The sequence below is a fragment of the Rutidosis leptorrhynchoides genome, chromosome 9 (assembly GCF_046630445.1).
Source record: "Rutidosis leptorrhynchoides isolate AG116_Rl617_1_P2 chromosome 9, CSIRO_AGI_Rlap_v1, whole genome shotgun sequence".
Taxonomy (NCBI): Eukaryota; Viridiplantae; Streptophyta; class Magnoliopsida; order Asterales; family Asteraceae; genus Rutidosis; species Rutidosis leptorrhynchoides.
This window is the reverse complement of record NC_092341.1, coordinates 365,273,778-365,290,039: the sequence shown is the minus strand read 5'-3', so window position 1 is coordinate 365,290,039 and position 16,262 is coordinate 365,273,778. Positions and strand designations below refer to the sequence as shown.

The following is a 16,262-nucleotide window of genomic DNA, read 5'->3' as shown; positions in this document are numbered from 1 at the left end:
TTTGAAAAAACTTTGTTCATAAACATTATAGATGAGATGAAAATATGAACATTTAGTAGAGACACTTTGTGATAAATGTTTTTATTTTAGCGGGAAAACGCTCGAAGAAGTAATATATAACAATTATCGTGTTTTTGGAGCGTATTTTGAGGTTTTAGCTATTGGGGTTTAGATATTAAGGTTTAGATATTTGGGTTTATAGGGTTTAGAAATTTAGGGTTTAGGGTTTAGATTTAGGGTTTAGATTTAGGATTTAGGTTGAGTTTTTAATACGAACGGTTTAGAGTTTAGGGTAAACCCTAAACTCTAAATCGGGCTAAATTTTACTTCACAAAATATGGAAAAAAAACGTTCATATTCTTCACGAACAATATTATCTTGAATGTTATTTTTGTCGATCGTTTTCCCGCCTAAATAATAACATTCATCACGAAGTGTCTCTTCTAAATGTTCATATTTTCGTGTGATCTTGACGCCGGAAAAAAAAAATTCAAAAAAAAACGAATTTTTTTTTTTCCTTCCCCGCTTCCCCCGATTGGTTACTTCCCCAGATCCTGACAATATATATATATATATATATATATATATATATATATATATATATATATATATATATAACTTGTCCAAATAAAAATACCAGGTTTATATTCTCAATTTTCAAAAGTATAACAAGAATTTATTCATCATCCTCTCCTCCTTTGATTTCTTTTTATAGGGTTAGGGCTCCAAAGCATTTAAGAAACAATGGAGGGATGGGATCCAACAACAAAGTCAACATTAACCAAAATCCCTCTTTTAACAGTCAAAGCCGGTCCACGAGACGGCGCCGTTTGGACACAACGTCTGAAAGAAGAATACAAAGCATTGATCGCATACACATCAATGAACAAATCAAAAGATAACGACTGGTTTCGCATTTCAGCTGCAAACCCTGAAGGAACAAGGTGGACTGGAAAGTGTTGGTATGTGCATAATTTGCATAAATATGAATTTGATCTGCAGTTTGATATCCCAGTTACTTACCCTGCTACTGCTCCTGAACTTGAATTGCCACAACTTGATGGAAAGACTCATAAGGTTTATTTAAAAAACCCAAGTTTTTGAAATTTATGATAATCTGTAATTATTTCTATTTTTATTAGGTTTTTAATCGCTTACAGTATCTTGAATTCATGTTAAGACGTTTAGGGTTTGTGTATTGTAATTGAAAGGAAACTAATTGATGTTGCTTTTATATTTATATGTAAATTTTACTAAAATTTGGCAAGAATTGTAAAGATGAATAAAGACACAATTTATGACAGTGGGTATGAGTAATATTCAGTTTTTGGCATGTATATGAGTTAAAGATTAAATTTTGACACAGGAAAGGAGTGAAAGATTAATTTTTGATGGATTTAGGGATTGTAAATAGTTTGATTTTGTTAAGTATTTCTAAAGTTGAATTATAAGAGAAAATTGCTCTGATCACACATGTTAAATTTGGGTTCATTGGTTACCTTTCTTGGCAGTTTTTCTTTTGATTTCATGGTATAATTTGCTTTTGATGATGTTGTTGCTGTATTTTGATAGTAAGATTGAGTATTAGTTGGATAAATTTTGTTGTTTATGATTTAAGAAGAATATGTTAGATTGCATAGTTTTAGCTTTCAAGCTTGAGTTGGCGCGGATTTTATGCAGTGCAAGGTTTAGTTTATTTTTTAAAGTTTTTTGTTTCTAGATGAAGATGCTATAGTTGGTCCAATCAGGTTAAACGTAGTGCGATGATCGAATGAACATAGAATTTTAGGAAAATCAAAAATGATACCAGCTTTTATGGCTTAGGGCCAAATTGGTGTTTGCGATTGCGTTTCTATTTAAAAAATTTGCTTTGAGATAAACATCAACGTAAAAAAGTAAACATTAGTCAGGTATGTTTATTGCTTATAAGTCAACAGGAACAAACTCTTGATTAATAGTTGGGTACGTTTAGTGGTTTTATACTTAAAAGACTTTTAACTACCAATTTCCGCTTTAAGCTGACGTGAGATTCGCAAAATGATCCGCATTTTCTTTTTTTAGTTATACAATACATTCTTAGGGTGAATAGGTTCATTATGCTGAATATTAATATTACGAACTTAAGGTATTTGAAGCTTCTGTTACGGGCCCTATAATCAGTATTGGAGCGTACTCGTTTTATTTTTGGAATTATTGGGCTGTGCTTCAGTTTCAAACTGTTTTACCTGCCTAAGAATGTATCCTTGTATAATGTTTATCTAAGTGAAAAACTGTGTTCTGGTTGAACGAATGACACATATACCATAACAAACCTCGTATGTTGTGTTTTTGACTTTTTAAGTATCTATCATTCTATCAATGTATCAGCGATGCATAAATATAATCACTTTGATATATTGGTAAAACTAGCTTAAGACCTGCAAAATTTGCGGGTTTAGGTACAAAAAAATACCAAAAGAATATGTTACCTAATTGAAAAACGATATAATAGATAAAAGAAATGTATACGAATAGTCAAACATCAAACAAAACATCATAGAAAACCCTCCTTTGTTATAATATCCCTTGAACCTAAATAAAATCCAGCAATACATAATCTGGACCAGAAATTAACTTGTTTGACCAAATGAAGTCAAACAACCAATCCAATTAGCCATTATATCAATTTGCAGCTTCCAACCTTCTAATATATCATGTAATCTAAGTAACCTAAGCACATTATCATTAACATTTTCATAAGAAGTCTTCATAACCAACATCCGATATAAGAAGTCTTCATCGAGCAATGTGTCGATTATGAGCTCTAATGTGGTTGAGTGACAAATAGCTCACCCAATGATTCTTCTAAGGTTGCATCCGTACCCTTTGTTCTCTTTAGGCTCCATGATACGTGTTCTATCTCTGTAACACATAGATAAGAAACAGTAAGAGTTCGTTCATATCAAATGCAATGTGATAATAATGCATGTTCATACTTGACTTATCACATTTTTTTAACCGGTCTTCTTTAATTTGCTTCTTTTCCACTTGAAGATAAAAAGGGATTTGCATTCCTATTCATTTACTTCAACTCCGAGAATATAAGAAGATTATGAATTTTTTTTTTTTTTTTTTTTTTTTTTGGGCGAAAATAACGAAAACTTTTATAAAAACAGAAAACGTTTTCGAAAAGAAAACGATCTCAACAAGAAATACAAGGGACGCCGATGAGGCTCGAACCTAGAAAGTGTCTAACAAAACGAACTATCTATACCGAGCCTCACCTAAACTAAATGATTCGAAACCAAACTTAAAATAAACAATACGACTAAATACCAATACAAAAGCAAGTTGTGACCATGAAACTGAACATATAAGAAGATTATGAATGATAAAAAAAAAAAAAAAAATGAATGATAAAAAATGATTGATCTAATCCACATGACATGCATAATCAGATTGTGAGGGCTTGAATATTGTTTCATATAAACATTAAGTTAATAAGTGTAAAGAGAATGAGAGTGGGTCTCTACTAAGACATATGAGAGAGCATAAATCTAATATGATAAGATGCCAAAACTAGTACATAACAGATTAGTATAAAAACGATAGTGCAACTATAAATTTTTTTTTTTTTTTTTTTTTTTTTTTTTTTTTTTTTTTTTTTATGAATATGAATTTAGGAGGATGATAGAGCTATCCGTGATTTCCCCAGTAAGGGTAATCATGTAACAAAAAAAATCAAGGAGTATTTATTGCTCTATAAGTCATTAAAAGTGAAATGGATGGTGAGATCAAGGAGGTAAGCAATGTAATTTTCCAATCCAAGGGTTCAAAATGGTTTAATATTACAAATATTGCTCTATTAGCCATTTATTTGATGTATAGGAGAGATAAAAGAGTCGTGTTGATAATGAAGTTCGTGTTTGTTTAAAAAGCTAAGCAAGTATATGTCTCATACCTTAGATGAATTTATATCCTACTGCTGTGTACAAAATGAAATTATTGCTTTGTATTTACGTAGTGATTATTTATTTTCTTGTTGCAGATGTATAGAGGAGGGAAAATTTGTTTGACCGTGCATTTCAAGCCTCTCTGGGCCAAGAACTCGTAAGTATCTCCCATCATGTCCACCTCTTTTGAAAGTTTACTTGATAAATTCATCATGTAATTATCAAAATGTATGTTCATATATAGTAATCACGTTCAGTGTGAAGTTTTTTCAACCCATACCATTTGTTTTCCCCCATTACGAATTAAACAGTGTATATATAGTAGAAGGAGATGGGCTATATACGTCAAACAGGTCTTGGGTTGTCCAATTTTATGCATAAAATCTTTTATTACTTAAAAAACAATCCATATTAGATTACCTGTTTTTTTACACCATATTAAAGTATGAGATCCAAAATATACACTACCAGTTTTGCCTCATTTATTTAAACTCCTTAACCTTCCATTTGTCCACCTTTAGCTAGACACTCATCGTACTCAAGTTCTTTTGATAATAGTGATATTTAACCATGTTGCAAAATTAGGGATTGATTGCCGATTAAGCAGTTTATTAGAGGGGTCCGATGCAATTAATCAAATCGGTCTAAGAAATTGGTCAACAGGGTTTAATCAGTTAAAGTAGTGATTAATTGGTCAACATATATCGGGAATTAATCGGTCAACATTGGTCAAAGTCAAACTTAGTCAACATCCAATTAATCGCTGATTTCACCAATTAATCCCTCCAAGATCCTGACCAATTAATCCCTGATGTTTCTTGATTGCAGACCTAGGTTTGGTATAGCACATGCTCTTTGTTTGGGGCTTGCGCCATGGCTCGCTGCAGAAATACCAATTCTTGTGGATTCTGGTGTTATCAAGCATAAAGATGATGCCGTCTCAACCAGTGAGCCGTAGTAGTATGCTACTGATCTTTTTTCTGTTAACGGATGATAACTTTAAAGTTTCTGTTCGATTTGCAGTTTGACTGAAAGAAAATAAATATCATGTACCAACTGTGCAATATGAACCTGATGCATAAACATGAAACAAACGGTTTAAATATGGTTGTCATGTAGAAGTAGTCTCCTCTTGTTCTTGTGGGTTGATGATGCTAAACTTTATAGGTGGCGTTTTCTGACTATTTACTCACGAACAAGGGCATTGTGGGCAATGTTCTATCTCTAGGGAGTCAACCATGCCTATATAGATGCACAAAAACCGGATCCAGATTTAAAAAAACCGGACAAAAAAAATCCGGATTTTTCCAAATCCGGTTCCGGATCCGGTTCTCGGGGTCGGTTTTTTTATCGGATTTTTTTTCGGAATCGGATTTTTTTCGGATCTCGACCGGATTTTTTTCCGACTAAGATCTTTGTTGGATTTTGATTTTTACCGGTTATATTTTAGCGGTTCGATTTTTATAACTTTTGAACAACAATAATATAATCAATATAATTTATAACGCTTAACACTATAAATAATATAAATAACAACATTTTTATTTAAATGATTAACCACTATAAATAATATAAATAACAATAACAATACATTTTATTTGAACGATACAAGTTACAACTATAAGTATACAAAAGTTAATACATTATTCAAGCTTAGACATGGCCATCACCCGATAATGTATTACGAGCAAAGTATATCGAACTTCGGCATTGCCATCACCCATTATACATTACTCGTCTTGCCTTCGTCGTTCATAATATTGTTCACTTGCTTCAAATTCGGGGTTATCAACAGTCGCAAATGTTCGTTGGTAATTTACAATATATTCGTCCATGTTAATGGGATCATATTCACCTTCCTCCACTTCGGTCTCGGTATTTCCTTCGGTTGATGAAGGTGATAATCTCGCTTCCATTTCTTCCATCTCTATAAAATCTTCAACGTCATTATCTAACGGACATTCTAATGACGTTTGATCTTGTATCCTATCTACCCCGTCCAAATAATCCTTCAAACATACGCATACTTCCACGGCTTGGGGGGTAAGTCTTGACCTTCTTTCCGAAATAATTCGACCGCTAAGAGAAAAAGACGATTCGGAAGCTACGGTTGAAGCTTGAACGGCTAATATGTCACGAACCATAGCGGATATTATTGGATAGGTGTCTTCTTTTGTTTTCCACCAAGCCAAAACATCAAAGTTGTGAAATTGATCGGGATTCATGTTTAGTGCAAAGTTTCCAATCTTGTAATTTCCCAACTCGCTTGTGGGTGCCGATGTTCGGGCACGTTTCGAAGCGTCTTCACGTAATTGGTTAAAAAGACTAATATTAAGGTCTCGGGCCCTTCGAGAAGATGATCCGCTCTCAAATTGGTCAACAATTGGTGTAACGACCCTGGAATTTCCAACATTTATTTATTAATAATTATTATTATTAATACGTGTGATTAAACGAATGTACGTTATTACATTTACATGTTGCCATGATTGCCCGAACTTCACTTTAATGGCCCGAAACGTCTTTGTGACACCCGGAACTTTCACGAATAATATTTTTAGATATTATTTACATTCATGATTAGTTTTATTAATCATTTTAATTAACTAAGGCTATTAGTTAATTACTTGGGCTTTTGTTGGACTTTATTTGTTAATTAATTGAACTTGGGCTTTATTAGTGTAATGGACTCTTGATGTTGGGCTTCTAAGCCCACCCTACATTATTAATGGACCTTTTAGCCCATGTCTTGAAAGTGTAAGTGATACTTGAACATTAACTAGCTAGTTTTGGTTCATTTGGAATCTAGTTGCCATAATCCCCATGCATAACCATTCTTTAACCACCTTTATGAAGCTTTACATTCTAGTGACCACAAAACTTCTCCCTTCCCCCCATTTTCTGCTGAAAAACTGCAGCCCCTAAGCTCCCTTTAGGAGTGTTTTGTTTCATTTTCTTGTTTACTACTTCACTCACAAATCCTCTCATTTTCACACACATTCATTTGCTCTCAAACTCCTTCTCTCATTTCTCTCTCAAGTTGTAAGTAGCAAGCTTTAAACTTCTCTTCTTTTCTTCAAACAAAACCAATTTCTAGCACTCTTAAATCATCATCATTCTTTGATTGTTATAATCTTTTGTTACTTGTGTTGATTACTAGTTGTTATTATCTTTATTTACTTGCATGTTTTCAAGAATCAAACTTCTTAGTTTAATTCTTCTTTTATCTTGAATCTTCAAGAACATACAAGACATAAACTCTCTAGTTTATGATCTCCACTAAATACTTGTTCAAAGTTTATAAAGTTCATGGTTGAAAGACATACTTGAAGTTCATGAAGTAAACTTTAAAGTTTACTTTCTAAAGATCAAACCTTGGTTTGAATCTTTAAAGTATGAACAACCATGAACCTTTTCTTGTTTATTTAAGTTTACTTCTTCAATTTATGCACTTTAATTTCATGTAGTTAGTTTATATGGTCAAGTACTACAAGTTAGTCTTGATCTCATATCTCTTGAACAAATTAAGTTAACCTTGGAAGTTCAAGAACACACAAATAAGTTTTCTTTAAATATAACTTTGGATCTAGACTTTTGAGTCTTGGATCTTCAAGATCAAACTGAGAACTATGTTCTACTACTTATGATCTTGATTAGTTAGTTAATTTTCAAGTTTAGAGTTCAATATTTCTATTATAGTTCATGTAAGTGTCAAACCTAAGACTTTGATGTAACTTTGGTTCATCAAACTACATGCAACTCTTAAGTGAGTTGTGCTTCATGTCTTAGACTTGCACTAGTGTTATGATGGTTAAGACTTGGTTAAGATGATGTAAACACACCCATGAGTTGTACACTTGAAGCTATATGCATCAAGGATGAGAACCATGATGAACATCAAACACCAAGACCACCGGAACTCACTTAAACTTACTGTTTCTGTCCAAAACCTACTGACCTGCTGTTTCTGTAACAGACCAGCAGACCTGGGCTGTTCTAACCATGATTTTTAGATAGAACTTTTCGAGTAGATAACTTTTCATATAGGACTCGTCTTAATCCGAGTTACGGTTTAGGATTTATGGCCCTCCGATCGTCACTATGTCCTTTAACGTTGTGCAGAAATTTCTGACCTACTCGCACTTAGACCGTCGCCACGGTCAAACCAAGACGAGTTTGCTTCTGTAAATTTTACCACACTTAAGGGACTCATAGACGGAGCCATGTCCACTGGTCTCACCTTAATTCAGTAAGGGTAGAGGCCGTGGTGACTGACTGAAGTCAGACTTTGTTTTAAACTACTTTTATAAACGAAACCTACTTTACGCCTTTTGTTTAATGATGAATGATGATGACCCTTAAGACCTTATTTACATACTTTTAAACCTATTAAGACGATTTACTGACTTAGTACTATTTGCCTTAGGTTGAGGACCTTCGGACCGATTACTTGCACACCTTTTCCGAACCGACTTTACGACTACATTATCATTGTGAGTTATAGCATTCCCTTTTTACTTTAACTTATTTTGGGAACTGAGAATACATGCGGATTTTATGTTTTACATACTAGGCACGAGTACTTAAACTTATATATGTGTGGGTTATACAATGGCATAAACATTCCCTTTAGCTCGGTAACGTTTAATCATTGGTTTTTGAACCGTGAACGCGAATCTTAGATATGGATCCATAGGGTTTGACATCCCCACTCGGGCTAGTCGCGCTAGCATTTAACGAGTGTTTAATACTTCGTAGACATACGCACTTGCCAAGTGTACTTTCAGGGGGTATAAACGTTAAGTTAGTTACCAAGTGCCCACGGTTAACATATACTTTATCATACTGTTTTGAAACGCTCTTTGTAGCACTGAAATCTCGTGGCCTACCATACATACTGTTATACTTAAACTATAGCTCACCAACCTTTGTGTTGACGTTTTTAAGCATGTATTTCTCAGGTGCTTGAGGTTGCTTCCGCTGTCTTACTTGTTGTGCTGTAGACACCCGCTGCTTAGAGTTGTCCACGCATGAACTACTTTACTTTGCATTCAAACATTAGTACTTTTGAATTATGACTTGTAACGACCATTTGGGGTCACGTACACTTAATTATTGCTTCTACTTAGTGAAGCATACTTTTGGAATGTAAAACTTTCGATGTTGGTTTGACATCACTTTTAATTATGAATGCAAACTCTTTTTGAAAACGCATATAGTACTTAACCTTGTAATGATCCTGTTGTTGATGGTCCGTACATGATGATTTAGTACGGGGCATCACAATTGGGTTTGCTTGTGGACCATAAGTTGTTGCATAAATTGAAAATAATTGCTCAAAGGTGTTATTAAATTCGTATATTTGGTTGCTTATATAGTTGGGTTCGTCGTCTTCGGGACCATGAATACAATCCAAATTATGGTATATTGTTGTCATCAAAAGTTTCACTCCATTAAAATTGATTTTCGGGTCAAGTGGGCCGCAAATAAAAAAACTTTAGGAATTGTTCCAAAATATTTTTTTAGTTTTTTTTCTTATGTGAAAAACGGTTTGTCTAAAAATACGATTATTTGAGTTCGCAAATTCGTTAATTTTTTCCGTCATTATATAAAGTTGTTGTAAAACTAGTGAGCTAGTTGGGTAATAAACACCCGAAACTTTTGTCGTTGCCTCTTTATAAACGTGTAAAAAATTTGTTAATGCTTCCAAGTCATCTCATTCGTTGTTGTCAATTGGTTCGGAATATCCCTTTCTAATTAGTCTATTATTAAAACCTATTAAAGTTTCTTTTTGTCATAATATATTTTCAAACATAAGACAAGTAGAATTCCACCTAGTATTATTATCCAAATAAGGACCTAACCAAATGCCATTACAAGTTTTAACGAAAATTTTATAGTTTTTATGTCGTTTGTTGCTCGTACGATATATCGTTACTAATAATTTTCTAAATTTATTTTTTAACGCACTACAATAAGTTAAACAATCTTGAACGGCTAAGTTTATAATATGAGCAACACAACGTGTATGTAAAAACGTACCATTTAAAATCGGTTGCATTCGTATTTTTAACATATCCATGGCGCTAGTATTATTAGACGCATTATCTAGCGAAATAGTAAAAACTTTATCGATTAAATTATATTCAATCAAAGTGTCTTGTATAATTTTTCTTAAATTATTACCATTATGCGGATAAGCAAATAATTTAAAAGCGATAGTCTGTTTCATTAATAAACACGAATCGGGATGAAACCAATGAGCGGTAACGGCTAAATAAGAATTTTCCGTTCCGTGTGGTGCTGTCCAAACATCACAAGTTATAGAAACTTTATGTTTATATGTTCGAAAACCTTCAATTATATCATTTTTAGCTTTTTTCCATAATTTAAAAGCGTCACGTCTTAGAGTAGTACGACTTACATTGTTATATCGCGGTTGTAGTCGGTTCCGAATTAGCTCCGTAAGCTTCGGATTGTCGAAGTGGTTGAAAGGAAGCCCTTGTTGAATGGCAAACCTTGCCAAATCTTCACGAAGAGCTTATTGATCGTAAAAAAAAAAATCGAACCATCCCGACCAAGTGTAGGTTGTGTCGGGTCTTCTTGAACGATTCCTTTACAACTTTTTTCAAGATGTTTTCTTAACGTAGAGTTACCCGAAACACCTAGGAACTTAAAACATCTCTTACAAAGAGCTCTTTCTTGATTATCGTTCATCACTCACAAGTCGAATTTAGACCAAACGTCACCTTTTCGACTCGTATTTTTGATCATACGAACATCGTTGTTGGTATAACGTTGTGAAGATGTTGCAACGGAAGCGGAATCGAAAGCGGATGCTTGTGAATTATCCATTATAGGATTAGTAAGTAGAGTTTAGTGAGTAATTATAGTGTAATTATAGAGTATTTTGAGATTCAGAGAGAATAGAGAGAATTAGATGGTGTACTTTCAACCAAAACCCAATACCATCTATTTATAATACACTTGTAGGGGTAAAATGGTCCATAAAAATTCAAAAAACTGCAAAAAATAGGTAGAAAACGGCTATTATTTTTTAGACCCGAAGCAGAAAAAAATCCGGATTTTATCCGAATAAAAAAAATTCGGATTTTATCCGATTTTTATCCAGAAAATATCCGGTCATATTCGAACGTTGGGATCCGGTCGGATCCGGATCGGATCCAGGAACCGGTTCCGGTTCTGACACAAACCGGATCCTGTCAGATCCGGTTCCGGATTTTTTTTCGAATTTTTTTGGATCCGGTTTTTTTGTACACCTATACATGCCTATATGCTAATTAATAAAACAAACCCTTGTTTTCATTCCTATACGGCTACTAAGTGCATTGCCCGTGCGTTCCACGAATATGGTAAGCGTTCGCACTTGTAATGTTGGTCCGTGAAGCGATTTATGTCGACAGTTAACAATACGAATCTGGAATATTTGAATATAAACATACGTAAATCAATTTGTGTCGTCTATTGTGAATATATATATATATATATATATATATATATATATATATATATATATATATATATATATATATATATATATATATATATATATATATATATATATATATATATATATATATATATATATATATATATTATATATCCTGTCAGATCCGGTTCTGGATTTTTTTTCGAATTTTTTTCGGATCCGGTTTTTTTGTGCACCTATACATGCCTATATGCTAATTAATAAAACAAACCCTTGTTTTCATTCCTATACGGCTACTAGGTGCATTGCCCGTGCGTTCCACGAATATGGTAAGCGTTCGCACTTGTAATGTTGGTCCGTGAAGCGATTTATGTCGACGGTTAACAATACGAATCTGGAATATTTGAATATAAACATACGTAAATCAATTTGTGTCGTCTATTGTGAATATATATATATATATATATATATATATATATATATATATATATATATATATATATATATATATATATATATATATATATATATATATATATATATATATATATATATATATATATATATATATATATATCACAACCAAATACTATATAGAAGATCAAACATCTTAAAAAATAATGATAAAAACGTGTATTTATATAACTCTATCAATTGTTTCATTTGAAAAGTGTCATTATTTCATTTGAAAAGTGTAGTGTGGTGAAAAATGAAAAATAGTATTTGAAGACAACAATGACTATCAATTTAATTAGGTACTATATATAAGGTAAGTGAAAAGGTTAAAACTATTGTTATTATTTATGACATAACATAAAGTTATTATGAATGTCTAGGAAAAATGAAAAGTTTAAAACTATTGTTATTATGCATAACATGCATCAATTTTAGTTATGATTAAAAATAGTTAGGATCAAATGTATGATAATAACTTAATATCAATAATAAAACTGAAAGACTTTATACGCAACATTTTAGTATTAATTTTTTAGTTCTAAATTGTCTTATCCTGATTAATTAATCAACTATTTTTACCATCTTTATATTTTTATTTTCTTAAACACATATATTATGAGTAATAATTAAGTAATTATAGTTACATGAAAACTCAAATATTTGACACGTAGTAAGTATTCACTTAATATTTAATAATAAGCTGGTTAATATTAAACTTGATGTAGTAAAAGTAACAATTATATGCTAATTAAACTACTCCGTAATAGCTACTCGATCAAACATAACATATAATATGGTTGACTTATTCAATACATGTTAAATTATCTTTGTTATTCAAGAATCAATTTTTTTTACCATCGTTAATTACATTAATAATCATTTTACTATAATTTATCATAATAATAATGTTATATTGTTATTCATCATCATATGAAGTAAGTATTATCCATGTATAGAAGGCATAAATTTTTTTTTTTGTCATATTATCTATCAAAGAACTTTATAATATAAATGATTGCTAAAAGATTACGTTTAATAATAAAACATAAAAAATATTAAGAATCAAGATAAAAGTCAAATTAAACAAAACGTACATACAATTCAATAGAATAGTAAAAAAATTTGCATTCTTTAATATTTGTAACCTACATCCATATCAAATATGATACAAAAAGAAGGCATAATTTTTTTACTAAAGAAAATATTTAATAATACAACGCTAAAAGGAAATATTGAACATCAAGAGAAAAGCTAAATTAAATAAATCATACTTACAATCCAATACAAAAATGAAACAATTTGTGTTCTCTAATATATGTACATATTCGCAATAGGAAATACTCCGCAATGTTTTGTCCCTTAATGTTGTAATATCTGAAACTTGCCCGAGTAAGATGTTGACATCACTACATATTAACAATAAAAGAAACCTAAATAATAATAATAATAATAATAATAATAATAATAATAATAATAATAATAATAATAATAATAATAATAATAATAATAAATAATTAAAAACACAACAAATACATTATTGACGAAGATCTATAATGGACGTAAAAGTAACACCAAAGATAGTATACAACAATAATATAAATCACATACAAATCTAATATATATATATATATATATATATATATATATATATATATATATATATATATATATATATATATATATATGAGCTCTAAACAACTATCAAAATGGATAAATTTCACATGATAATAGAAAAATACTCATATACACCAATAACTTGTTAATAAAGTCATACCGTAGCATAAGTCTAACGTTCGTGTGATAGATGAATATACAACATTACATGATGATGATGATTAAGAAATAACATATATAAAACTCTATCAATTATTAGTTAGTATTTGCAATGTATGTGGTGAAATGAAAAATGTGTATTGTGAAAATGAATAATGAGTATTTATAGGCAACATTATAATAACTTATTTAATATAAGGAAAATGAAAAGGTTAAAATTTATTTATTTATTATAAGAATAATGAAAGGTTTGAAATTAATCAATTTAATACATGAAAAATGAAAGGATTAAAACTTAGATATTATTGTTAATGAATTTTCTAATTCTTTTTTTTTTTTAATTATTACCTTATTATAAAATTAAGTAGGAAATAAGGAAAAATATTTTTTTTTAGTTGTAAATGATTAAATTAAGAGGTTTTAGTGCCCTCATTTATGAGTCAAGGAGTCAGTTTTATATTATATATAGATATAGATATCCAATTCCACATCTTAAAACCATAATTCAAACACCATATAATTATTCAACATGTACAAAAAATTGTCACTTTCTAGAGTTACATGAATCTCTTATAGAATTAAAATCATCATTCATAGTTTTATCTACCAGAATACACAAACACACAAGACCACCATTAACCTTGTTCGTGACGTGGAGTCAAATAATATACACTTTTTGGACAAAAAGTGATTTTCTGCTTGTGACGTGACACACTTTTTGGACAAATAGTGGTTTTTTTGTTTCTGACGTGACAGTGTCATGTTTAATCCAAATGTCAGATTTAAGTGTCAAGTTCCTTTAGGGCTCACTTGATTTTGATTTTTTTGAATATATAATAAAAATGATACATGTATAATGTATACTTCGTAATTAAATTAAAACTATAATACGAATAAAATACATATTAAATAGAAAAATGGCATAAACTAAATTTTCATTAAAATTTAACATTACATTAATAATCATCTCATAAGCGTTGCGTGAAAATATCACGCTCTATCACAATGTATATTCGAGGTCTTGGGATATGATCGGGCTCATCTATCAAGTATTCTTGAACGAATTCAGTAATAGCTGCCTTCTTTGTCGGAGTGAACGATAATATCATAAGATTTCATTAAGTATGAAAATAGTTGGTATGTGTAGAGTTGTTTGAAAAACGTATGAAAATAGTTTCGTATTTTTAGGTAAATATTTTTTTGTTTAAATAATAAGATAAAACTAACGGTAATAATACCGTTTGAAAAAAGGTCACAAAAAACCGACCAATCAGAGAACGGCAAGTGTCCCTGACGCCTTTTTTACGTCAGATTCGTGGCTGATGTCCCGCTAGCGTCAGCCCTGACGCTGCGTTAGCGGGCATTAGTTTTTCCGGGTCACGGGCTCTTTGTGCATTTGACGTTGCGTTAATAGCGGTCTAAGGTATTTCTCTTTTTCCTTTTTTTTTTTTTTTTTTTTTTTTTTTTTTACCTTTATTTGTGTTATTTAACCTAAACTAAAAGGCTCACATCATTAAATTACATCCGGCATGAATGCAGATCCATGATGAAGATTCATGGGGCCTATTAGCAGCACTTGAAACCATGTCCTGATTCACATAAGCCAAAGTTATAGTTTGTGAGCCCCATGTAGATACAGAGCACGAATGACTAACTCAAATTACTTTTCTTGCTTTAATCATTAAAAAATATAGGTCCCCATTACTGCATTGTTTTGTATTTAGTTATACTAGCCCTGGGAAAGGTACCCAGTGAAAGGTACATGTTTACTTTCCACATGTCATTCAAATGAAAATCAGATTTCAGGGTTTGTTTCTTTTTTTCTCTTAGAATTAATGCCTTTGAATTTTGACCCATTTAATTTTTCAACAATTTATCTTGACTCCAATTAATAGGTCTGTTTATAAAAAAAATTCATATAATTTAGAAAAAGTTATAGGTCTATGGCTTAGTAGTTTAGCCCTAAATGTCACAAAATGTTTTGGAACCGAGTATACATTATCAATATCATGATTATTGTCAATTTGTCATGAGTTTTAAACAGTCCTAGAAATTATAGTGGTGAAATAAGAATAACTTGATACAAGGATTTTCGGAGTAATCGGAATTTAAGTTGTGTTTGATAAAACATAATGATCAAGTGTCAAATGATTCAAAACTCTAAATGATTAATCTGAAGTCTGGACGATTGTAACCATGTTTGATAACTATTATGAATAAACTCTGGATGATTGTAACCATGTTTGATAACTATTATGAATAAACTCTATAGATGATGTAAATTAACATATTAACCTTTTAGATGAGTAAATTGTAGTTGTTTAATAAGTATTCTATATATTGAAATCAATGAATTCTTTGACTTGAAAAGCTCCTTTCCTAATCGACCTTTCGTCTTCTGTTATTTGATCGACCTTCCGTCTTCTGTTATTTGATCTTTTTTATGTAGACCTTATCATTCTTCCATACTCACAGCGAGTCTATTGTTAATTTACAAATGATATAAAAGAAAATGGAGATTTTCAATGATTATGAGAACATTTCAACTCTGAATGATTTAGCCATGTCACCTACAACTTTTAAATCAATTTTGAGCTGATCTTTTAATAACAAATGTAGAGGGAATGAGATTTTGAATAAAAGTCAACCGA

General features: G+C 31.1%; 1 protein-coding gene across 1 annotated transcript; it reads left to right on the top strand.

Annotated features, from left to right (window-relative positions):
* Nucleotides 1–632: 632 nt before the first annotated feature.
* Nucleotides 633–5,063, top strand: LOC139867074 (ubiquitin-fold modifier-conjugating enzyme 1). The gene is made up of 3 exons (XM_071855400.1): nt 633–1,077; nt 4,028–4,089; nt 4,761–5,063. The coding sequence occupies exons 1-3, from the start codon at nt 745–747 to the stop codon at nt 4,888–4,890; spliced, it is 525 nt and encodes a 174-aa protein (XP_071711501.1). The 5' UTR covers nt 633–744; the 3' UTR covers nt 4,891–5,063.
* Nucleotides 5,064–16,262: the final 11,199 nt, after the last annotated feature.